At 43.9% G+C, this 26,303-nt stretch overlaps 2 protein-coding genes across 10 annotated transcripts in view; both read left to right on the plus strand.

Annotated features, from left to right (window-relative positions):
• Positions 1-71: 71 nt before the first annotated feature.
• On the plus strand, positions 72-12,736 carry LOC134063038 (NACHT, LRR and PYD domains-containing protein 1 homolog). Of its 2 annotated transcripts, XM_062518840.1 has the most exons (13): positions 72-210; positions 1,510-1,758; positions 3,002-3,109; positions 3,477-3,620; positions 6,190-6,228; positions 7,965-9,741; positions 10,131-10,214; positions 10,556-10,720; positions 10,924-11,007; positions 11,185-11,436; positions 11,685-11,840; positions 12,076-12,195; positions 12,380-12,736. In XM_062518840.1, the coding sequence occupies exons 1-13, from the start codon at positions 192-194 to the stop codon at positions 12,522-12,524; spliced, it is 3,342 nt and encodes a 1,113-aa protein (XP_062374824.1). In that variant the 5' UTR covers positions 72-191; the 3' UTR covers positions 12,525-12,736. The 2 variants fall into 2 exon arrangements, with proteins under 2 accessions (XP_062374824.1, XP_062374826.1); XM_062518842.1 differs by lacking the exons at positions 72-210; positions 1,510-1,758 and having other exon boundaries at positions 3,007-3,109; positions 7,993-9,741.
• Positions 12,737-13,583: 847 nt separating this feature from the next.
• Positions 13,584-26,303, plus strand: part of LOC134063064 (NACHT, LRR and PYD domains-containing protein 1 homolog) — a 32,444-nt gene continuing 19,724 nt past the window's right edge. For 2 of the 8 annotated variants that reach the window (XM_062518848.1, XM_062518849.1), the window contains exon 1: positions 24,599-24,842. In XM_062518848.1, coding sequence (XP_062374832.1) covers positions 24,809-24,842 — 34 coding nt within the window. In that variant the 5' untranslated portion in view covers positions 24,599-24,808. Of the gene's footprint in view, positions 14,073-14,589; positions 14,839-15,032; positions 15,114-15,616; positions 18,818-19,235; positions 19,320-19,603; positions 19,769-20,572; positions 20,660-21,153; positions 21,340-21,575; positions 21,735-22,146; positions 22,267-22,427; positions 22,570-24,598; positions 24,843-26,303 lie in introns of those variants that run through there. The other 6 variants (XR_009935893.1, XM_062518847.1, XM_062518843.1 and 3 more) reach the window with 5 other exon arrangements.

Consider the following 26,303-nt stretch of genomic DNA (forward strand, 5'->3'; position numbering starts at 1 on the left):
CTTCCTTCAGAAAGTTATGTTCATGACACGATTATGTCGGTATTTCCTGACAGCATAGGCTGTATAGCATTCTAAATAATTGTTCAGATGTTACATTTCACCTTTGTGCTCACGAATGACGTGAGCCCTCAGGTCTGCCCCACCTCTCGTTTAGGCTACAGTAGGAGCCCCTGCGAGGGTAGACGTTCGACATGGAGCCAGCTGGCAATCGTACGTAGCCTATATTCAATAACTTGAGAAATTTAAACTTGTTTCTTGTAGCCTATAATCTCTTCGTCAGACTCTCTAATAAGATGTCAAGAAGTCATGGGCCTTTATGTTAGAAAAAAAGTGTTTAGACTATAGGCTTCTATGGCGAGAACTAGCCTGAATATAGAGTATCCGTAGTTTGGCAAATTTGGGGTTTGCGCTTCAAGTCCGTCTGGCTAAGAGGCCATTTCAGCCCATTTCCAATGTCCCTAAAACAGGAGCACGTAAATAGCCTACAGTACAATCGCCAATTCGGCATGGGCGAGTATGGAATTGAGTGAACAACTGCACTTCTTTCCTTTCTTCATTGCTACACTTCTGAAACGATTCGATAAGTGTTCGATGTAGGCTACCAATTTACGTTTAATTTCACTTTTACGCGCCTGCTGGAAGTCGACCCACTCTCAATTGATACGTGAACAGTACGCTCGTTATTTCAGATGGGTCCAGGTGTGTTTGAAACTGCTGCCTAGCTATAGTGTCTCACTAGGAAATCAGCACGTTACAAAGGAGTTATGTGTATGTTAGGCTACTTGTTATTATTAGGCAATGAAAGATATCCAGTGTTGAGGTGAAGATGTAGCATGATAACAGGAGATTCCGTTATAACAGGTGACGCACCACCAGAATTAAACGAGCGTAGGTTACAGGAAGAATTTCGTGCATTTCGTGCACTTTGTCTATCCATAGCCTACTTTGCATGTGACGTCACAACTACTGGCTGGTGGGCAAGGACATAAGCAGTAGGCTAGCCTAAACTAATCAAGGATCTTGCCAGGATTTTTACTCAACGAAACTCAGTGTTTAACGACGAATGTGACTGCATGAATTGTGAAGGTCCGGACGTCCTCAGGCGAGAACATACGACGGCGTATTAGGGCCACGAGAAAAAAATCACAAATTTGCCATATTATAAAGTCTGTGTAACAGTGTAACCGGTCGTTTATGCTCTGCGTGATGGCTCGCTTGAAAGCGTGACGCAGACACAGCTGATTCTATTCTCTTTTTGATAGTTTACTGGAAATTGTAGCGCCATGTCACTGGCTTAAATGGCCTAGTAGTGTCACAGAGTCAGAGAAGAGAGGTTATAGAGAAGTTATAGTTATATTGAAAAGGCAGTATGCCTCTCACAGAAACATTAGACTGTCTAAAATTGGCTATTAAATGCCTTAATCAGCCTTATTGCCTTTTCTGAAGTGGACCCTTTCCTATAGCATATTGTTTGTAATCACCCCTAACTGACCATTACTGTTCTCCTAGATGCTTGGATTGTAGATAGCCACAGAGCAGAACTCATTCAGAAGGTTACCCTGGTGATGCCTCTGGCTGACAGGCTGCAGTCACAGGGCATGCTCCATCCAGAGGCCTACTCAGAGATCCACGCAGCCAAGACCAGCCAGGAGAAAATGAGGGAGCTCTACAAAGTCCTGGACTCAGGAGGAGACAGAGTTAAATCCGCCTTTTACTGTGTACTGAGAGACACCCATCCCTATATGCTTGAAGACCTGGGTAGGATTACCTGAGCAGGGTTGAATTCATAATAGACTCAAGCTCATCCGTGGCTTGTTTACTGAGCTACAGATTTATTGTCATTATGGTGTACTCTTGGATATTGTTTCAGCACCAACACTGTAAAACATAGTAGCTTTCCATACATGAAATGGTCAGCAAGTAGAACTCCGTTTTTGTCTTTTGTCTCTTCTCTCTGGTCAAAAAAGCCTCCATGAAGTGATGGAGATACTGTAGGAAATACTGTCCTTCTACTGCAATGTTAGACCAAGGTCCTGACTCACTGTGGTCATTAAAGATTCCATGGCACTTATCCCTGGTGTCCTGGCTCACTCAATTCGGTCCCCTGATCATGCCCTCAGTGTAATTGGCTCATTCACTCCCTCACTCTCCACCTCGAGCTGGTGTATGGTGAGCATGGCGCATAATGGCGACTGTGCATTACCCAGGTGGTATACAGTATGGTGACTGTAAACTAACTATATCGTGTAGCAAAAAAATCAGCAATTAAAGTATAGTTTACTTGATTGTTTACTTTTCCACTTCAAAATTAAGTGACTCATTTTAGGCCAGTAATCTCAGCAAAAGACAAAAAATCGAGTTCTACTTGCTAAACATTGTAAGTAAGCAAAGCTATTATGTTTTACAGTGAAAATTACTAGAATGTAGTTACCAACGATTCTAGAACAGAGCTCTTATTGGGGGCTAAGCAGAGAAGCACCCAATGTGTTTGTTAATATTCTTCCCTTTTATATTGCCATGGGAGTCTATGGCAGCCCATAGAACGGTCTGGTAAAAAGTTGTGAAATTTAGCACACTGATAGGGGACAGTCCCTTGGTTCAAATTTCATGCCAGCACCTCATACACTCTAGCAGCACCAACAGGCCAAAGTTTGAAGTACCTTCACACACTCAAACAGGAAGTGAGCTCATATCTCAGCAACCTTTGGATCTATCAAAACCAAACTTGGTACATGAACTCAGGACCCCATCGGGAGGACACCCAAAACATTTGGAAAAATTAAACTTGGCTTGTAACTGTTGACGTGCTAGACATGAAATTTGCTCTTGACAGCTTACGGCCATACGTGTGATTGCAGCATTGAGCTTACAGCATTTAGTTGACATGGTTACTCCAGCCTAACTGCTTGGCCCCCTCATTGCTGCTTGCAGCTATATTTCTCTATTTTACTGTTAACTCACTGATGACTTTGTTGTGTGTGATGCTCTGTTTTGTCTCCAGAGGGCCAGGCAAACAGGAACAGAAGGAAGCGTTTGCCCAGCCCTCCTCCTGCCCCCAAGGGGAAGAGAGGCAAGCACTCAGGCGAGGAGAGGAGAAGAGAGCAGACAGGTAAACTCAGTCATCCACAGATGGCAGTGCAAAGGTGATGCTGAGAGATCATGCCAGACTAAAAGACAGACCCCACTGCTCAGGTCTATAGCAGCATGTGATCGGTTATCACAGTTCAAAACACAGTTTGGGTGTTCAACAGTATAAAATCTTCGGAGAGATGGTTACTGATCAGTGTTTGGTAGGGATGGATCAGTGTGATCACCCCCAACATTACACTTATCAGGCTTGATAAATGCTGCAGAGCAAAATCATTAAGTGGTCGGGAAAAAAAAGATTGAAAGGAAACTATCATGAGATTTTTGTTTTATTTTACTGTGTGTTAAATGAATATTCCACTGAGGATATTCTCACGCATTTGTCTCAGATCCCCCAGAATGGGCCACAGGACAGAGTCCCCTCTCTGCTGCTCCGGCTGTCAACATCTCCGCTCATGCAAGCCATGTTTCAGCTCCAGTGATGTCACATATGAGGGTTGGTGGGAGCGTCAGTGTGTCCAGCTACTTCTATGGTACAGCAATCACTGTCACGTAAAGCATACTATGGTACAACAGTCACTGCCATGTAATATACTACAGGGAACACCCTGCCTCGGTACATCAAACAGACGAGTTCAGTGAATATCTTTAAAGGTACCCTGCCACACAATACCGTTTTTACGGTAAGTTAAGAAGGTAGGTTCTTATGTGTTTGTGTTATGTCGTTAACGTGAAAATGAACTGCTACCTCCAACACTTTTCAACCTCCTCCACGCCATGTACTGTAATACACTACTATGGTCCAACAGCCATGCACTGCCATGTAATATATTACTATGATACAACAGAAACTGCCATGTAGTATATTACTATGGTACTACAGCCACTGTCATGTAATGTATTACTATGGTACTAGAGCCACTGTCATGTAAAACATCTACTACTGTCAGAGGTGTCAAAAGTATTCACATTCATTACCCAAGTATAAGTAAAGATACTAGTGTTTAAAAAGACTGTGGAAGTGGAACTCAAGCTTTTTTACTTTAGTAAAAGTGTAAAAGTACTGGTTTTAAAACTACTTAAATATAGAAGTGAAAGTAATGTAAGGTATGTAAGATAACAAAACTGGACAAGAAAATTGGTGTACCCAGGGCAGGCTTAGTGGCAGTTACCTTTGTATGGTTGTCTTTATACAGAGGATATTAGTTTGATTAATCCAGGTGATATTGGTTTGTTTGGAGGGTGGGGCTAAAGAACCTTCAGTGGATGACTTCCTTTTGAGGGCTGCTGAAGTAAGTTGCAGGTACCTTTCTAGACAAGTCTGATGTTTCTCCTGTGGAGAAAAACGAATGCACAGGAATATACTAAGATTCATATTATTTCTCTCAAACCACAAGCTCTGACTATCACCTCCGCTGTATTAAATGTCATGCTTTAAGTTCATCTATGAAAGTCAGAGTACAAGTCACACACAGAGAGGATACCCTTAGTATGCTTCAAGAACTAGAATATAGCTTTGCACAGTTAACTTACAAATATTGCATACACCAATAGTATAAGCTCATACATTTGGCTAAAGTTGAATTTCCAATCTCACACAGTGCCCACCAAACAACCTTGCAACGTTAAATCATAGCCTATTGCTAGCAAGCAAACCATGACATGTCTTGGCATGTATCTAGCCATAGCAAACATAGCAAATTTACCATTAGTAATCAACTGATCATAACAAACTCTCAGCTTACTTCAATATGCCCTTTCAAATGAGACGGCGAGTTTTTGAAAGCTATTAGCTTGTGATACTTGGGTACTTGAGAGCTTGCAGAAGCACATCCGAAAGGAGTTGTTTTCGCATCCAACCATCTCAAAAACGTCTTCCAAAATATTACCGTAGAAATACAGCCAAATTCTGACAGTAAGGCACCCTAATGTCAAAATACAGTAAACGACTGTAGATCTTTTACCATTTTTACGGCAATATACAGTGTAAAATATTACTGTAAAAACATGGCCAAATTCTGACAGTACGATACCGTAATTTCTAAATACAGTAAACAACTGTAAATCCTCATCATTTTTACGGCAATGTACCATTATGCTTATGATTCATTATTCTGGTGATCATACTACAGCAACGGGAGGCTTTTACACACTTTGAAGCGATGTTTCAGTTTACGCTTTGAAATGAATATGAAATCTGACTCTGCAAATCATTTGCCGGGTGCCAGCCGAACTTAGCCCTGCTGACAATTTTTGAGGTTGGGAAGTTCGGTCTGGGAACAAACTTCCTGCCTTGAAGAACCATACCATACATTCCTTTGAAGATCTCTATGGTTTTCAAACATTACGGTAGTGTACAGTGCAGAATATAAGTGTAACAGTATGATACTGTCTAATTTGTACAGTTCTAAACTGTTATTGTAGATTACAATAGCTATACAGTAGAATGACAGTATCATGCTGGCAACTGTAGCTGCCAGTGGTTTACTGTAAATTAACAGGGAAATGTTTTACAGTGCAGGGATGAGGGATGTACAAGGGTTGGTTGGTCTTCCTGCAGGTGGTGTGATGGATCGCGTACAAATTTATACGGTGTCTGAATTATATGTTTATACTTATCGTCCAACCACAATCAAATTCGCTCTATCCGGATGGCGTGATAAATCTGGATTTAGACAAGCCGAAATTAAATAGGAGTAACAAGGCTGTTTTTAAAATGTAAGGAGTAGAAAGTACAGATAATTGGGTGAAAATGTAAGGAGTAGAAGTAAAGGTCTGAAAAATAGTATAGATACCCAACATTTCTACTTAAGTAAGGTAACAAAGTATTTGTACTTTATTACTTGACACCTCTGACTACTGTAGTAGTCTACCCCTACCAGTAAACACCTCCTAACCATCCATTAGCCCATGCCCTTTTAGTTTCCATAGCTGGAGACAGATTACCTTAAACTTGATGCTGAAGTATCTAAAGGATACAGTGTATAACTGTAACGGCTGATACCATCCTGTTCACTGCCTGCTTTATCCTTTTTATTGTCTTAGTTAAAACAATCTTCATTCTCTCTCTCTCGCTCTCTCTCCCTCTGTGAAATGACACAGGACTTGGATCCCCAGGGCCACTATCACAACAGAACCTCGGTAAGAGATTTGTGATTATAAAATGCACTTGTGAAACTTAAAAATGTATAATCACAAAGGGATTGTGAACATGAATCCGATAAAAGTCTAATACGTGTCATTGATTATTTTTTCATAATTCTTCTGACATGACTTATTCATTAGCACCTCAAAGTAACTGTTTAAAAAGGATTAGAAAGTCATGAATGGTGCACTGCTGATTATGGATTAAGTGGATTTATTGTTTATCACAGATCTCATTTTAAAGAATTAATTCTATGAGGCTTTTAATTATAGTGCAAATAACATATAAGCAGAATACTCTAAGATGCTTTGCGTCTCTCCTGATATTGGCCGCGTTTCCCAAACGCGATCTTTCTTAAGGACTTAAGAAGGCTCCAAAGAAGGAATCGCTAAGAAGGAGCGCTAAGATACGGGTGTTTCCCAAACGAGTTCTTAACTGTCTTCTTAGGAGAATCTTAAGATCAAGCCAAAGAAGCTTCTGAAGAAGCTCTTAACGAGAGCTGTTCACCACGGTGGTGCTGAAACGGAATCAATCGATGCCAGGCAAATCGATGACCCACCACTTTATAAGCGCACAAGTCACACACAGCGCCCCGTGTTCCCCCTACAGGTGCAATTAGGCTACGCATGTATCGTGTGTGCGTGCACGTTTGTGTGTGTGTGTGTGTGTGTGTGTGTGTGTGCAGGCCCGGGTGGCTAATCGGGAGATTCGGGAGGATTACCGGTGGGCCGTTAACGTTTTGGGCCGGTGTGAATATCGTGAGCTTAAATATATTGTTTCTGAAGATAATTTGCTGCGCCCTTGCGGCACTTCTGCAGCCTGGGCTGTGCGGTCGCGGCTCCTTACGTCTGCCAAAAAACTCAAACTAACTGATAAAACAGGGTGATTATCAATATAGCCTAGGTCTATTTTTTTTATTAGCTCAGGCAATTCATATATTAACTCATGCAAGACGCATCCCATCTCTCTTATAGATAGTGTGGTAGTATGTAATGTAGGCTAGTCTACTTTATTAATATCCGAGAAGATGTAACCCTCCAGCCCATGTGGCCTGCGAGTGGGGTGCACATACAGTATGCATTAATGTAAACCGGACTTTTACATCGCGGACTTTGGCAACGCCTAGAGTACAGTAGCAGGTGAAGCCTCATTGGATTAGGTTCTTAGTTCAATTACATTTGTTTCCTTGATATCCGTGGAATGCCACAGGGTTGTTGATGTTTTTTGTATGCGAAGTATTATAAACTCATATGCAGATGTGTTGAAAACTTAAACGTGTTATTCAATATTATTTTTTTAAGTCTGTTTCTTGCGCCAGTGGTCCACAGCCACGAGTGCATTGCAACATTGAAAATTGTTTTACTGTTTTAAAAAGTGGAGGATACATATCCCTGACGCAGCTTGATCACTAAAGCCTAGAAATCTAGGTGCCCCTAGCGGCAGGCTATGATCACTGAGCATTTGATCGCTAAGAAGGCTGTTAAGAGTGGGTCAGCTCGATCTTACGTTTCCTTCTTAGTGAAGAAGTGTTTCCTTCTTTCACAGCGTTCTTAAGAGCGCTCCAAAGAAGATCTTGGCGTTAAGAGCTTCTTAACGTGTTTGGGAAACGCGGCCCTTATCTGTAATGCTGCTTTAGTTAAATCTTCAATAATTTAGAATTAAAGTGGATAATTTGAGAGAGAAAAATGCCCTTTCCCACAATTCCACTTGATAAATATATTCTACTAAGCAGATCTGAGTGCCATCATCCTCATGTACAGAGACTCAGTGTGCCCCAACTATGAGACGGTGGAGGAGTATAACTCCCTTCCTGGAGAGGAGGTGCTGCTGGAGGAGCGCTTCACGGAGCCCCACATCGTCCAGAAGCACCGGGAGCAGAGCGAGAGGGAGAAGGAGGTGCGCAGCAGGGGGGAGACGTCCTTCGGCACCAGAGCCAGCCAGACGTACCGCTCCACCAGCATAGAGCAGCTCTTCTGCCCCTTTGACCGCGGACGCGCCCCCAAAGCTGTCATCCTGCAGGGGCACTCTGGCCACGGCAAATCCTTCGCCGCCCAGAAGATCATGTACGACTGGGCGTGCGGCCGGCTCTACAGAGAACACTTTGACTTGGTGTTCCACCTCAGGTGTAAAGAGCTGAACCTGCTGACGGGAGAGATGAGTATGGTGGAGCTCCTGAGCCGCAGCTACAGGTTCACCCCCATGATCACGCAGGTGCTGCACCACCACCCCCACAGGGTGCTCTTCCTCATAGACGGCTTCGACGAGCTCAGCTTGTCGCTGGACGGGGCGCACACGTTACCCCGCAGTGACCTGCTCAGCCCCGCCCCACTGGAGGACAACATCAGCGCTCTGCTGATGGGCAGGATCCTGTCCGAGTCCTCCCTGCTGGTCACCACCAGGTCCACTGCTTCAGACAGACTGAGCAAGCTGCTCAAACGTCCACAGCGCTTCGCCGAGATCCTGGGCTTCTCCGAGAGAGGAGTTAGGGAGTACTTCCAGCGTTTCTTTAAGGAGGAGGCATTGTCTAAGAAGGCATATGAGTGTGTGAGGACCAATGAGACCCTCTTCACTGCCTGCTTCAGCCCAGTCATCTGCTGGATCATCTGCACAGTTTTCAGGGAGCAGTTTGAAGAAGGTGTGTTCATGACCAAGGGGCTCGACACAAACACGTCCATATTTGTGTACTTTGTTTACACTCTGCTGGAGCATCACTGCCAGAGCATGGGTCAGCCTGGGATAACTGTGAGGTTGCTGAGGAGCCTGGGTGAGCTTGCCGAGAGGGGGATGCTGAAGCAGCAGGTCCTGTTTGATGAGAAGAGCATGTCCGTGGCCGTCTCTGACCCCGTCACTGGGCCCTTCCTCTGCAAGTTCCTGCTGAAGAAGAAAACCATCCTGCAGACCATGTTCAGCTTCATGCACCTGAGCTTCCAGGAGTTCTTCACGGCACTCCACTACACCGTCACCCAGGAGGAGGAGACACACAGGAAGCTCGACCTTATACTAGACTCCATCCATCAAGGTGTGATAGTGAACCAGTCCCTCCTCACAGAGCCATACAGCTACAACAGACACCTACTTCCTGTCCTTCAGTTTCTACTAGGCCTGGCCAACAGGAACATTGAAAGCCCTCCTCTGGACATGTACCCGTTACGTGTGTCTCCAGGCATTCAGCACAAGCTGAAGGAGTGGATTCTTAGAATCATTCAGGACATGGTGGTCTCAAAGCAAGGCAGTCCCTCAGGGAAGAACCCATGGGAGGATGATCTAAAGCTCTTCATCCTGCACTGCCTGCACGAGCTGAATGAAGACAGCTTTGTGGCCAGAGCCCTGGAGCTGTGGGAGAGTGTTGAGTTTACTGGCGTTCTCCTGAAGAGGGCCGACTGCTGGGTGCTACGCTACTGCCTGCTCTGCAGCCCGCGTGTCAGGGCCCTGCACCTCACAGACTGCAATATCACGCCAGAGACTCTGAGGATGCTGCAGCCTGCACTGACCAGGGCCGAGGAGCTACGGTGAGAGACATGTCTGGTGTTTTCAACCCACTAATGAGGCTCTTCAGGGGGAAATTTGCAACATCACACGATATGCATATTAACTCAGCAGTGCAAATCATGCACGCTCCTCAAGACACATTCCTGGAAAGTAGTGTATAGTCCAGAGAGAGAAGTATTGATTATCATTGCTTCTTATTATAGTGTGTACATTGCTGTTTGTAGTCTTAGATGGACTGATAGCTTTACAGGCCATGAGAGTGACACCTCAACGCTGAAATGAGATCTCACTGTCACAGATCTCTTTTGAAGATTAGCTATTAATTGCATATGCATATTAACTCAGCAGTGCAAATCATGTTATTGAGACCAAGATGATGATCAGCATGTGTGCTTTGTAAAATCTTAAGGTTGCAGGTAGTGCAGCTGTCAGACTCTGATGTTGATGATTTGGTGCTCAGCCTTGGGGAGGAGAAACATCTGACTAAACTAAGGTAACAAATTACTGAATTAATTCATACATACATTCGAATCTGGGAAACGCGGCCTGAGTCGGTCAGTCACTCTGTTAATTCTTGTTGTGGCCTCCTGCGTGCGATTGTGAAGGAGTGAATGAGTTATTTAGATAGATATATTGATAGATACTGTAGATAGATAGATAGATAGATAGATACAGTAGATACTTTATTGATCCCTAAGGGAAAATTCAAGATGATGATCATTGTCTGAAAGGGAGATGTTTGTGCTTCATGTTTGAGTTATTTTGTGTCATGTTTTCATGTTTTATCTATAGTTACTCTAAACAGAGATGACATAACAGTTTCACCTCACACAGTGTAGTGGAGAGTCACCTGTCAGAGGAGAGTGTGCAGCAGGTCCTCAGTGCTCTCACCAGGCAGAAGTCTGTGGGTGCAGTTTCCCTCTCAGTGAAGACCATCACCTCCCGCACTGCTGAAACTCTTCTACACTTCGTCCAAAACACACAAATCACAGAGCTCAGGTAAGTGACTATATGTTTCCATCATTTGATGCAAACTTCCAAATGCGTCAGGATGCCACCGGATTACTTCCCATACAAGCTTGCATGGACATGACATGACAAAGCCGACAACAGCTGCTCCATGCAGCCATTGGCTGTCAGTCTGAAATGGCCATAGATGAAGGTGAAACCTTTGTGTGTTAGACTCTGTTCTCTATACGCAGTGTTGAGATGCCTGAGTTGACCTCTGATGACAAGGAGAACATTTGCTCATTCCTGTCTTTTGGAAAAGTTGACAGCAGCTTCAAGTAAGAAAGGTTTCCTCATTCATATTCCATATTCCCCGAGGGCTGATATTTACGTTTGGTGCATTAGAATCCATGTTGAGGAACTACGGTACTCATCATTTTGAAGGACCAACATTAGTGCTAAAGTCGCCACATTTTTAATTACTTTCTAAGTAAGGAGTTGATGTCTGTTCCCAGGCTTACTGCGGCACACCATCCTTCCTCTGCCCATCCCTCCAACCCCCAAGCAGCTCTCTCCAACCCCCAGGAGGAGGCTGCTCTCTCCAGCCCCCAGGAGGAGGCAGCTCTCTCTAACCCCCAGGCAGCGGCATCTCTCTCCAGCATGAGCCTCACGCTGCCCCTCTCCTCTCAGCTCCAGCCCACTGACTGCACAGCCTTCCTCCACGCGCTGCACTCTGTCAGGGAGCGGGATCAGCGCCACCCGTCTGGGTAAACCATCTTCATACACTCTGGACAAGTTCATGTGCTTATCACTGATCACAATGATCAATGTGTGTTCTTGTGCGTTTATGTTTTTTATCAGTGTGTGTGTGTGTGTGTGTGTGTGTGTGTGTGTGTGTGTGTGTGTGTGTGTGTGTGTGTGTGTGTGTGTGTGTGTGTGTGTGTGTGTGTGTGTGCGTGTGTTCGTGTGTGTGTGTGTTTGTATACACACATGTATGTCTGTGTGTGACATACAGTGCAGACTCAGAGGAGCACCTGTCTCCCCTGGTGTCCTGCGTGGGCTCCTTGGCTGGTCTGAAGAAGGTGGAACTGGTTGTCGGCTGTCTGACCGTGAGCTGGGCCAACAGGATCCTCTCCCTAATGCAAGGCTGTCCCAGCCTGGAAGAGCTGCGGTAAGATCACTACCCCATACCAGCCTCACTGTGTGTGTGTGTGTGTGTGTGTGTGTGTGTGTGTGTGTGTGTGTGTGTGTGTGTGTGTGTTTGTGTTCATGTGTGTGTGTGTTCATGTAATAGCAATCGTTTCGTTTTCTCTAATTCAATGCTATGATTCTATACCAATTCATTGAATAGCTATTCAGGTGTGAATGAAACTTATGTGCAATGTTCTCTGCCTTTTTGTTGCAAGGTTGATAACTGGTCAGCGTATTGGACAGAATTTACCTGGAGATGGTTTATTACATGAGGAAGGCCTCCAGTTGCTCCAGTTTTCACAGAAGTCTCCTGATTGTGCTTTGATACTTGTGGGGTGAGTGGCAAGTGGCACTCTCCTATTCTGCCCATCCCATCCTATTACAGTATACGCATTTCTTTTCACCTTGGTGGATGAGGTGACCCCCCCCCCCCCTCCCCCCTCCCCTTTCACTGTACAGCTCTTTGGGTGCATAAACAGATGTAACGTGTTGCTGCTGCTGTTGTGCTCTTCAATGCAGGAGGATGCAGAGTAGCCCCAGTGACTGTTGCACCAGTGGACAGCAGTGGGAGCAGAGCTGCAACCGGCCCGTGATCATCCAGATTAAGGGTCAGACACGCTTGGAGAAGTCACGTACGCCCATACACCAGCCGTCTACCTCCTGAGGCCCTGGCTCACAGAGGAGCTGTTCCCCGGCACCTCGGTCGCCTTTGCTGACAATCGCTGGCTTTGCTGGCTTTGATGAGCTTTACTAACATTCCACACGCACAGGTACAGTATGCTAGCTGGCATCCGTTACCTTTACAATACTGGGAACAGGTGGTCTCTTGTCACTACTGTCTATTTTATTTACTGCAATAAAGTGAGATCAAGCTCATGTGTTCCACTTTGTGTGTACTTTTCATCTGAGGGCCATGAGGGACAGCTGAAAGGTGTATCAGACATGCAGTGAAAAGGGTGCAGCTTCTACTGTATGGTATAAGAGAGATTTGAATGTAAGTTGGAGTTGTTTGTTTTAAAAATGTCAGTGACAGAGACTCTAACAAACAAAGTCTGCTGTTGCAACCGATTACACGCAATGCACAACAACTATGCCCAACCGACTTCATGGCATATAATGCATGTGACAAATAATGTATTGAATTTTACTATATCATCATTTCTTATCACAGCAGTTGTTGTTTTGCCATCAAATTCAACAATATTGTGCCATCAAAATCACATGCTGAACTTTGAACTTTGCCCCATGAATTGACCTAGGATTATAACTTTACAACATTAGACATTATGAGAACAGCCTTTGGTAAAACAAACGTAGCCTGCTTATAATATTGTTTTGAGACAGCCTATAGCAGCCAAACATTTCACTTGTAGGCCTACATTCAACATTGCTCATACCCATCAACCAAATGCCCATATACTCACCTTTCTGTTAGGAGTGTGCTTAATGCCTCCCTCTTTTTGTTGTTTCATTTTGTCTTCTTAAACCCAAATTCAGGGTCTCCTCAGTTTTTATCTGTGTTTTCATTTTACATTAGACCAATATTTGTTTCTCTCCCGAACATGTCTGGTAAGGCTATTACATATTATGGACATCGTAACACATACTTTACTGTAAATGAGTCCAAAATGTTTCCGTTCCCGCCCACAACGCTAAAGCCACTTTTGTGGAACCAGCAGTACAGAATGCGTAACTATTCGGACATAATAGCCTACATAATAATGAGAATTGTAGTCTTGGGCCTACATTTGAACATAACGGTTTTGATAGATTGATTTAATTATCGTCTGTTTCCAATATTTTGCCAATTTTGTAAACGTTGTTGATAGTCGTGTCGTGCCTACAATGTGAAAATTAACTGTGCGCTATCCTAACAGTCGTGCAGTAATAGGTCAGGTATTTTTCCGGAAGTGAGACAACTTAGCCTACAGCCTACTACAGCCTTGTTGATTTGCATGTAGGCTTCACAATTATTCCTCCGTGAGTTGTTTGTCTAGCGTAAAAGTTGGAAAATAAATCTGTATGTCTAAATGGATAGACGCATTCTAATAGGCCATAGGTAGCCTAAATGATAGCTCAACAACCGAACCTTTGTTTTACTAGCCTATTTAGTAAATTACTATGAGACTGTCCCACTCTATGACAGCAACTGGTTGAAGTCTCTCTCTCCGCCTGCATATCCAACTGCTGCTGCTGAACATGGAGAATGACTGTAAGTAGCCTACCTTCTCTAAATCTTGTAGGCGATATTAATTATGGTGTTAATGCGCAAAATCGTGATATGATATTGTTTAAGTAAGTCTCCCGAATAGCAACACTGTCTGTAACAGCATTATTTCACTTTAAGAGGCGAACTTTTCTAAATAATGCTAATAATACATTTCATTTGTATATCGCTTCAAGGCACAGCGAGAGACGCTTTACAAATTTCACACAGACACACAGACAGGCTACAAACAACGCGCAGGGTAGTCTACATGGACAAGGTTACATGAAAGGAGAAAAACAGTCATATGGCCAAAGTATATTTAACAACAAGAGAGGTGGTCAATGAGAAGAATTGGGGGTGTCCATTAAACATGGAAAGGCAGTTTGAAGAGGTGGGCTCAGAGGGAGGGTGGGTTCAGCAGCTGAGGCCCTGTCGCCCCAGGTCCTGAGCAGGTTTGTCTAGATTTTTCACAAGCAGTGTTAAATAAATCCCTAAATGCTTATTTATTTGCATGCCCTAGATGCTTGGATTGTAGATAGCCACAGAGCAGAATTCATTCAGAGGGTTACCCTGGTGATGCCTCTGGCTGACAGGCTGCGGTCACAGGGCATGCTCCATGCAGAGGCCTATTCAGAGATCCACACAGCCAAGACCAGCCAGGAGAAAATGAGGGAGCTCTACAAAGCTCTGGACTCAGGAGGAGACAGATTCAAATCCGCCTTTTACTGCACACTGAAAGAGCATGATCCTCAGCTCATCCAAGATTTTGGTATGTCTAGGTGTATTACAGTGGTGTTAAAGAATAAAACAAAAAAATTCACACAATTTGTGTGACAGATCCACATAGTCCACATAGTTTATTATCGATTAACTAATGAACACCTTTCAAGCAGCCTTTATTATTGTATTATTCAGTATTTTAGTGTGACTTATATGTGGTTCATATTTTTCTGTATGTGTCAGAGGATAGGTGTGTTCCGACAAGTCGAAAGCGCTTGCTGAGTACCCAAAGTGAAATAGAGGTGAAGAAGCCAAGACATCCAGGTGTGCTTTTACATTCCAATTTACTGATTTAAAAGGCAGACACCGATATTTGCTTGTACATTCCGATTTATTGATTTGAAAGGCAGACAACTGAACGTGAGATTCAAGTGTACAGTACAGTAGTTCACAAACCAGACAACAATAGGAAGAAGAAGCCATTGAAAGTGATCAGTTTCAAATTGCACTTAGCACAATAGGTTCTCATATGTGCTGAGGCCCACTGGTGTGCCGTGAAGCGAAGTGAGGTGTGCTGTGGGATTTTGAGGAAACCAACACAAATATATTCATACCGACTCATGAAATAGGCTAAAGGGCTATTTTAAATACAGTATACAGCTTCTTGATTACAGTTTTTCTAGATTGCTTTGACCTGTGTCAAAATGTGTGTGTGTGTGTGTGTGTGTGTGTGTGTGTGTGTGTGTGAGAGAGAGAGAGTGAGTGAGTGAGAGTGGTGGGATTGAAGGAGGGATAAACATTCTTCTTCTTCATCTCTGTTGGTTCAGAAAGTGGGAGTTCAGCAACTGATTGTCAGAGTCAAGGTAAGTGCAGGAATATCATAGTTGTACATCATATCAGAGTCAAGGTAAGTGCAGTAATATCCTATATCATATCAGAGTCAAGGTAAGTGCAGTAATATCCTATATCATATCAGAGTCAAGGTAAGTGCAGTAATATCGTGTACTGTATCATATCAGAGTCAAGGTAAGTGCAGTAATATCCTATATCATATCAGAGTCAAGGTAAGTGCAGTAATATCCTATATCATATCAGAGTCAAGGTAAGTGCAGTAATATCGTGTACTGTATCATATCAGAGTCAAGGTAAGTGCAGTAATATCCTATATCATATCAGAGTCAAGGTAAGTGCAGTAATATCGTGTACTGTATCATATCAGAGTCAAGGTAAGTGCAGTAATATCCTATATCATATCAGAGTCAAGGTAAGTGCAGTAATATCATGTACTGTATCATATCAGAGTCAAGGTAAGTGCAGTAGTATCATAGTTGTATCACATCAGAGTCAAGGTAAGTGCAGTGATATATACAGTATCATATCAGAGTCAAGGTAAGTGCAGTGATATATACAGTATCATATCAGAGTCAAGGTAAGAGCAGTAATATCGTATATCATACTAGAGTCAAGGTACTGTAAGTACAGTAGTATCATAGTTGTATCATATCAGAGTCAAGGTAAGTGCAGTGATATATACAGTATCATATCAGAGTCAAGGTAAGAGCAGTAATATCGTATATCATATTAGAGTCAAGGTACAGTACGTGCAGTAGTATCATAGTTGTATATCATATCAGAGTCAAGGTACAGTACGTGCAGTAGTATCATAGTTGTACATCATATCAGAGTCAAGGTACTGTAAGTGCAGTAGTATCATAGTTGTACATCATATCAGAGTCAAGGTACTGTAAGTGCAGTAGTATCATAGTTGTACATCATATCAGAGTCAAGGTAAGTGCAGTAATATTATAGTTTTACATCATATCAGAGTTTCAGGTTCATTCCGTGAGTGGAGTTAACACTGAAGCCATATCAGTGTCTGCAGAAAAGAGGAAATGATGTAATGAATGGTGTACAATTGCATTTTGGAGAGTGTAGAGATACAAAACAATGATATGTTGTATTTCCTCTGGTTGTGAAAAAAAATAATTCAAACTGATTTTGTCTTTTGAAAGTCATGATACATTTTCTCTTGTCTTTAATGGTAGGCTAATGTACTTTTAGATACTGTAGATTACAAGTCTATAGGTCAGTGCTATAATGTACTCTTGGATACATTTTAGGTCTACAGGTCAGTGTTGTAATGTACCCTTGGATAGATTGCAGGTCTACAGGTCAGTGTTGTAATGTACCCTTGGATAGATTGCAGGTCTACAGGTCAGTGTTGTAATGTACCCTTGGATAGATTGCAGGTCCGTGCTGTGTGAGTATAAGCAGTGCCTTTGTGAGGAGTATGAGACGGTGGAGGACTACAGGCCCCAGCCTGGAGAGGAGGTGCTGCTGGAGGAGCGCTTCACGGAGCCCCACATCGTCCAGAAGCACCGGGAGCAGAGCGAGAGGGAGAAGGAGGTGCGCAGCAGGGGGGAGACGTCCTTCGGCGCCAGAGCCAGCCAGACGTACCGCTCCACCAGCATAGAGCAGCTCTTCTGTCCCTTCGACCGCGGACGCACCCCCAAAGCTGTCATCCTCCAGGGGCACTCTGGCCACGGCAAATCCTTCGCCGCCCAGAAGATCATGTACGACTGGGCGTGCGGCCGGCTCTACAGAGAACACTTTGACTTGGTGTTCCACCTCAGGTGTAAAGAGCTGAACCTGCTGACGGGAGAGATGAGTATGGTGGAGCTCCTGAGCCGCAGCTACAGGTTCACCCCCATGATCACGCAGGTGCTGCACCACCACCCCCACAGGGTGCTCTTCCTCATAGACGGCTTCGACGAGCTCAGCTTGTCGCTGGACGGGGCGCGCACGTTACCCCGCAGTGACCTGCTCAGCCCCGCCCCACTGGAGGACAACATCAGCGCTCTGCTGATGGGCAGGATCCTGTCCAAGTCCTCCCTGCTGGTCACCACCAGGTCCACTGCTTCAGACAGACTGAGCAAGCTGCTCAAACGTCCACAGCGCTTCGCAGAGATTCTGGGCTTCTCCGAGAGAGGAGTTAGGGAGTACTTTGGGAAGTTCTTCCATGATGAGGTATTGTCTACAAGACTATATGAGTGTGTGAGGTCCAATGAAACACTCTACACCGCCTGCTTCATCCCTGTCATCTGCTGGATCGTCTGCACAGTGTTTAAAGAACAGTCTGCTGAAGATATGGACGTCACAAGAAGGCTGGAGACTAGCACCTCCATATTTGTGTACTTTGTCTCGACTCTGCTGAAGCACCATTGCCAGCAGTTGGATCAGCCTGGCCTTGTTCTGAAACTTCTCAAGAGTCTGAGCCAGCTGGCCGAGAGGGGGATGCTGAAGCAGCAGGTCCTGTTTGATGAGAAGAGCGTGTCCGAGGCCGTCTCTGACCCCGTCACTGGGCCCTTCCTCTGCAAGTTCCTGCTGAAGAAGAAAACCATCCTGCAGACCATGTTCAGCTTCATGCACCTGAGCTTCCAGGAGTTCTTCACGGCACTTCACTACACCGTCATCCAGGAAGAGGAGACTCACAGGAAGCTTGACCAGATGCTGGGCTCCATATGTCAGGGCATGAGAATTTCCATCATAGTGATTAAACCCAAACAGAGGTACAACTATCACCTTCTGCCCATCATTCAGTTCCTGCTGGGTCTGGCAAACAACAGTGTGAGGACTATCACTTTAGAATCGCACACACTGACCGTTCCTCTCAGCGTCCGCAGCCGATTGGAAGACTGGTTTCTCCGAGTTATGAAGGAGACGTCTGTCACAACATCTGACCGTGCACGTTGCAGCTACCTGAGGAACCCGTGGGGGAACAACGTGAAGCTGAGCCTTCTGCACTGTCTGTACGAGCTGAACGAAGAGGCGTTTGTGAGCAGGGCCATGGCGCTTTGGGAAGAGGTGGAGTTTACGGACATTCCTCTGAGGAGAACCGACTGCTGGGTATTGCGCTACTGTCTGCTCTGCTGCCCGTGTATCAAAAGCCTGAGGCTCACTGGCTGCGCCATCACAGCTGAGAAGATGATGATGCTGCAGCCTGTCCTGTGCCGGAGCGAGAAGCTAAGGTGAGCAGGGTGTGGAAGTGTGAATGTGTGATTTTGAGGATTCCAGCGAAGAGATTATTCATAATAACATATTGTCATTGAAAAAGCAGAAAAAAATGTGGCACTACTGATAAAAGCCTTTAATCAAAAAATGGCTACATGCCAATGTGTTTCAACTATGCCGTTTTCATCAGTGCCAGATCGTCTTCGTGTTTTTCTGCTTTTTCAATGTTATATAAACATTTTTCAACCTAGAGATGCATTCTTTCTTCTTTTCTTTCTAATATATTATCATGACAGCATCGTGCTGTCTAATAACAATGCCGATTACAATGTGCTGTATAAGTGATCCGGAAAATATGATTCCCCCTATAACTTGTAGCCAAAAGCTCGAACTGTTGTACATTTAGTGGAAGGTTAGTTGTTATGTTATTTCCAGCTTGCAGGTGGAAGAGTTGTCTGATGGAGATGTTGGTGATCTGCTCTCAGCTCTGGGTGAGGGTAACGTCCTGAGATATCTGAGGTAAATACTTCCTGGTTTCATGGCAGATGTCTGGGTGAGGGTGTTGGTGAATGGGTGTATGCCTGGCTCAGGAGGAAGGTCTGTTCATGTTTGTGACTGAGTGAATTATTGACAATGCTTTGTTTTTGCCTCTTGCCTATTGAATGAGATTGTGAAGGAGTAAATGAGTGAGTGAGTTATTTGATGATCATTGTCTCAAAGGGAGACATTTGTGCCATGTGTCATGTTTTCATGTTTTATCTTACATTTGAACAGAGATGATATAACAGTTTCACCTCACACAGTGTAGTTGAGAGTCACCTGTCAGACGAGAGTGTGCAGCAGGTCCTCAGTGCTCTCACCAGGCAGAAGTCTGTGGGTGCAGTTTCCCTCTCAGTGAAGACCATCACCTCCCGCACTGCTGAAACACTTCTACACTTCATCCAAAACACACAAATCAATGAGATCAGGTGAATGAGCCAAAATGTGTGACTATAAGATGACGGGGATCTATACTGTTGTTGACTGTTGAACAAAAAGAAAAAAGCTGGCTTTCATGAAGGTTATGGCAGGGACACAAATCATGTGCTTTTCACTTGTACTGTAAATACAGTTGAGAAAGCTACAGGTATGTGGTTCTTAGTGTTGTAGATAAGGTCAGTTGAGCGAGTCTTTCCAGTTTTTAACAGCTGCGGGTCTCTCTGATCTTATCCATCAGAAACAGCCTGAGGGGTTCCGTGAGTGAGGTGCCCTTTGCTGTAACATGTCTGTAATGACCAGTGACTCTGAGACAACTTGCTTACTTATTAATTTACCTAACACTTTTGACTTACATGTACAGTACATGTGTGAAGTATTAGGGCCAGTCTCCCCAGAGCAACTTGGGGGTCTTAAGTGCCTTTACCAAGAACACAATGGTGTCTGACAAGAATGAAGCTCACAACTCTTCTGGCTATTGCATAGGCCTACTAGCCTAGTAAACACAGAATGGAACACACAACTCTTCTGGCTTTTGCATACTAGCCTAGTAAACACAGAATGGCAGCGGTGGAGCCAGTGTGTGTAGACTAGATTGTCCCAGAATTTGACTATTTGGTTAGTAAGATGCGTATTGTGCTTTACAGTCATTGGTGTACCTGTGCTTGTGTGTGCATTCGTGTGTGTGTGTGTGTGTGTGAGTGTGTGTGTGTGTGTGTGTGTGTGTCTGTGTGTGTGTGTGTCTGTGGGTGCATGGCTGCTGCAGCACTGACTCCTTTGTGTTCTCTGTTGGGCAGTGTGAGTGTCCCTAATCTGGCTGATAAGGACAGCGTCAGCCTGTGCTCATCCCTGTCCCTCCGCAGACATGCAGACAAGCATCTCAAGTGAGATTCCAGTCAGGGCTGTACACTGGCCCAATGCTCTATGTAAGGGATAATGTAGAGAACGCTGGTCATTATCAGGAAAATAAGTAGCCTACCGACAGGGCGAACCGGTCTTGTTTTGCCCTGAAGGTACTTATTTTCGATAATGACCAGCGTTATATACATTATCCCGCGTATTATACGGCTACTTGCCAAAACGAGAAAAGAAACTTAACACTCTTTAGCAATGACTTAGCTACCATTTCGTGGCTTCCGCTAATAAAATAACAGAACAGACTTTGACTGTTTCAGATGTTGCTAGGCAACATCTTACTAGCTGTGTTTCACTCTCAATGAAATTCCATTGTGGAGTGATATGAAAGACCTGAATTAGAAGCACAAACTCCGTTGCCAAATGACAGCGGTAATTATTTATTACAGATATTATGATAAAGCTTTGTGCCACGTTTCTGATCGTCAAAATTGAACCCATGATCTTATTTCCTTGTCCCCAGCCTGAGTGCAAAGCACTATGCTTCCTCCTCGGCCCAGCTCCTCAGCGACTCAGAGAGCTCCAGTCCCCAGGCAGAGGCAGCTCTCTCCAGCATGAGCCTCACGCTGCCCCCCTCCCCTCAGCTCCAGCCCACCGACTGCACAGCCTTCCTCCAGACACTGCACTCTGTCAGGGGCTTAACAGAGAGGTACATGAACTTTTCATTTGCATCGTACACACACAGCTGTGGTTCACTCAAGCACCCAGCAGCTGTGTGTTTTAAGTAGGTGTGTGCATTTCTTGATCTTATGCAAGTATGTGTGTGTTTAAATTTAGTATGTTTCCATTTGTGTTGATGTTTTGTGTGTGTGTGTGTGTGTGTGTGTGTGTGTGTGTGTGTGTGTGTGTGTGTGCGTGTGCGTGGGTCTGTGTGCATCACTGCAGCAGTGTAGGGTTTGCTGAGCGTGTGGATGCCCTGCTCTCCTGCCTGCTCTCTCTGGCCAGCCTGAAGAAGCTGGTCATGGTGGTGAGCTGTCTGACCACGGGCTGGGCCAGCAGAGTACTGACCCTCGTCCAGGCATGCTCCAGCCTCAAGGAGATCACGTGAGAGTCTCTCTCTCCTCTCTATCCACTCCATTACTTTCTTTTCCTCTTTCTCTCTTTCATTCTCTCTCTCCTCCATTTCCCCTTTTTTTCCTTTCCCCTTTCTCTCTTTCATTCTTTGCCTTTCACCATATCTCCTCCCATGTAATTTCTTTCCTTTCAGTCCTTCCCTCCCTCCTCACCTCTTGCTCTATCACTCCTTTCCCCATTGTTCTTTCCTGCCCCTCTCTCCTCCTTTCATTATTCTCTCTCTCTCTCACACACACATTCTTTCTTGTTCTCTCTTCTCAGGTTGCCTACCTTCCCCATATCTTCTTCCACCTCCTCTCTCCCTCTTTCTCACACTTTCTCAGTTACCTCACACATGTCATACATATCTAGTGCTTGTCTAACCGATGTGCTTCCCTGAAAGGGTGCTTGCTGGTCGGGGCGTTGGCTTAAACTTGTCTGGAGATGGATTCCTGCTGGAGGATGGACTGAAGCTGCTGAGGAGCTCACCAAAGCGCCCAGACTGCTCTCTGACTGTCATAGGGTCTGTTCATTCAGTATAACAACACTGGGTGTGGGTGATTGTGTTTGGGTGGCTGTGGGTGGGTGCGAGAATGTCTGTGAGCATAAATGTGTGAACAATATACCCACTGTACACCAAATGAGTGCTCTCACCCACGTTCTCACAATGTTGTTTTTCTAAAGGTGGAGATGCAACAAACCCTGTGACCAGTGCACCAATCTGTCGGACTCTAAACTTCCCTGCAACCGGCACGTGCAGCTGAGCATTAATGGAGAGTCCATGACGGAGAAAGCACAGTGGGCCCTAAAGCTGATGCATCCACCTGTAAGAGCATCTTTAGTGGGCCTTAAAGCTGATGTTTCTTCAAGCAGCCTCAGTGGGCCCTAAAGCTCTAAAGAATAGAATAGAAATCTTTTAAAAATCATAAAAAAAGAATTAATAATAAATAAATAAATCTAAAAACATAATAACTAATTTAAGAGCTAGTGTTAACTAAAAAAAATAAATAGAAACATAGAACATCATTAGCTGCACATAGACACACACAGTCATTGTATAAAACAAAAGAATGAACACTCAGTCACACAGTAAAGGCAAAAGGCACCACCATAATGGTCTACCATAATAATGAGCTGAAACCAGATTGTGGAAGCTTTACTTCTGGTTAGCATGACTTGCAAATAAAGTTGGATTTAAATTCAAAACTGCTGCTTTGAATCTGATAAACCCCTTCCTATGCATGAACATTTGCGTATGAAACTTCATTCATCAGAATGAATGAAGCAAACTAACATACAGTCAGCATGTAATTTAAGCTTAATAGCTGGCTAATTGTGGCCAACTTTTATTTAGCACACAGCAAATTAACTTGGTGATGAGATCCACTTGCACTGGCCCTGTCCCCCAGATAAATTGTTGCCTTCAAAAGCAGTTTGGTGGCAAAACCCATCTGGATAAGAACTTTGACTTGTGTGGCATTTCAATCCCTGACTGGTAGGGAAAAAAGTGGATGGGGGGAATGATTAATATCAGCTCTCCCACATCCACGGATGAGGTACCGTTGATAAAGGCTACCAGTTCCCAACTGCTCCCTGGCCTCTGGATTAAGGGCTGTCCACTGCTCTGGATGTGTAGTTCTTGTGTACTGTATGTCCTTGTGTCCATACTCCTGGTGTGTGTGGGCCCCCAGATCACTGCTCCAGGTGTGTACACTACACCTGGATAGGTAAAATGCAGAGAACACATTTCCTCACAGGACAATCTTCCCCATATAAAATGTATCCCCCTTCCGTCAGATTCTGCTGTTTACCTTGTAGGTCCGCCATGCTCCACAAGGATCTGGCGAGAGTCAGGTTAATGTATTGTGCTTGTACAGTACATTGTAAATTTGCACCAGGAAACAAATATTTGTTTTGCACTTCCCGGCCATATAATTTCCATAAGCTAATCCTTATCTCATTATTGTGAGATTGTTTCTCATTAGTGTAAAATATTTCATAATTACAAGATTAGGATATCATAATTATGAGAGAACATGTCCAGAACTTTGAAATAGTCTGTGACAGAGTTATAGGGCTGCTCTTACGGGACACAAAATATATTTTTAGTTTCATGTGCGCACATGCATGAAAGTTTTGCGTGCACACATGAAAGTTTCAGGTAGGCTACATGCACGCTCAACGTTTGTGAGCACATGAAAGCCTGCAGTATTAGCGGCATACTGAGCCAGTGGTAGTTAGAGAAATGACTACAGTAGGCTACAGGAGTTAGTTGCGCTATATTTTAATATACAGTAGGTCTTCATTGTAAGTAGGCTATCTAACGGGTGTTGAACGCAGAGTAGGCTAGGGATCGACGGCTCTGTCTCCAAAACTATATGTGGTACAAAGCATCTCATGATAAATTGTTCATGAACATAGAGATGCATTGCCATCGTTTACTTTCTAATGAACGCTTTGAAAGGTTTCAAAGCGCTCGCGTTGTCTGCGCACGAATCCATATTTTCCATGACTCTTAAGCATAGTCCTTAAATCAAATTGATCGCGTAAGTGTAGGCTACTATATTAATGCCGTACAATATAAAGTTTACTTACAAACGAAATCTGTAGACTAAAGCCAATTGGTCTCATGTACAAAGCATCAATAGCCTAGGCCGAGGCTACTCTCATGTGCTCACACGAAACGTGCAGGTGCTACAAGACCTTTTCATGTGAGCACATGCCACTAAATGTTTAGATTGTTTTTGCTCATGTTCCATTAGGGCCTCCGTAGAGTTAAGACTTTTATTTTGATCTTCCAAAGTGGCATCTCTGATCAGTGATCAGTTTCGGTTTCGGTATAGTTTTGACACCTTGACAGTTGATTTGACTGCTGCGGCGAAATAGAATGAGTTAGTGTCATTCAGTTTACCATACGAAGCTTCGCTAAGTAGCCTAAATGGGAGGTTTAACCTAGCCTATAGCAAATCCACCGAGAAGTCCATCATAAAATAGGCTACAGTAAATGTTCAGCCACGTTTGGAGGAAGCATTTTTGTGTTCACGCCCGGGAGGATATCGGAGGATATGGAACCGTCTGCGTCGTTGGCTTTTGGAGTTGGTACGTAGTCATTTGTTTTAGGCCTATTTGCAATGTAGCATGGGCTGTAAAATTGCACTCTTACGCTATGACCACCTTGTCAAACAGTGGGCTGCGCCAACGGCTACCAACATGTAGGCTAAATGCGCAGCGCAGTGTTTTACCTATGGACCGACCCACGACACCTGCGGGCACGCAACACAGGCAGATAAGGAATAAACTATCAAAATGCGTCTAGATCTTTAAAGGTTACGAAATCTGACGTGTAGAATCACTCTGTCTGTGTCGGTCTGTGTCTCGAACCATCTACTTCCACAACTCAAATATAGCCTATGCAGATAATTTGTATGCACACTGGATTTCCTGCCATTCTGAAATTGTGCACTACACATTTCAGTAGCTGATTAGGCCACTGTTCATTGTGGATGTGCTGTGCACTTGTGAATCTGTTTGAAATCATTTTGGGAGCAACGTCTAATTCTCCCATGTGCTGATGTGTGAGTGCGTCAGTTGCAAACATGCTGGTTCTTATGCAGGCTTCACATTGCACGCGCAAACGAGCAGCGCCGCGCTTATAGTCAGGGGGCCTATGTGGTTTCCGTGGGACTGAAATGTTCATTTTTGGAGGTTGGACTGTCTAGTGGTCATTGAACATGAAGGAAAATGATGTCTCCATTTTTTTTTTTTTTACTTGTTTTAACCCTATTTTTCTGATATTGTATATTTCACTGTAAGGTGATACACTATAGGTGAATAGGGCAACATTTTAACTAGCAGATATCACTATGAAACTTCCCTAGTTGATTACTTGCATTAGCATAAGAAAACTAAATATTACAAGTTTTCTGTAATTTCATATTCAAATATGCTAATTAGGTATTATCTAATTAGATGTGCACTAATTTGCGTACATATTAAAACACAAAATCGGAGCTTTTTTTTCATTGTGTTAACATTAGATGGGAGAAAATTGCAGGGGGATATGGATATCTGCTTCTGTTCTGCTCCTGTAAATCAGAATATACTGTCATTAGCCTTGAAAAATCGTTTTTGGCCATGTTTTTAAGAACAACATGTCATATACTGTATATCAACCAACCCCTCTGTAAAGATCTTGTAAATATAGTTTGGTATAAGATTGGAACGTTTGGTGGATATAAGTGCTTCAGAAGTGGAGATAACATAATATAAGATAAAACTTGGCTCCAAATTGTACTTGTTTCTGCATTATGCTCTCATGTGAAACTCATGTGAAAACTTTTGGCAACACTGTTAACTGCATAATCATCTCACTGTTCTTGCAAAGGCTCATAGCACCATGTGTGAAGGCATTGCATGCATTCATTTGCCTTACTGGTTCAGTACTTAAGTGCTCCACATTGATCTAACACGATTCTGTGGGATGAATTCATTGCTGTGGCAAAATATGTCAGTTCAACATTTTGTTTGAAAGAAAAATATTTGAACGTTTTGAGGTTTATA

This window comes from Sardina pilchardus, chromosome 2 (genome assembly GCF_963854185.1).
Source record: "Sardina pilchardus chromosome 2, fSarPil1.1, whole genome shotgun sequence".
NCBI lineage: Eukaryota > Metazoa > Chordata > Actinopteri > Clupeiformes > Clupeidae > Sardina > Sardina pilchardus.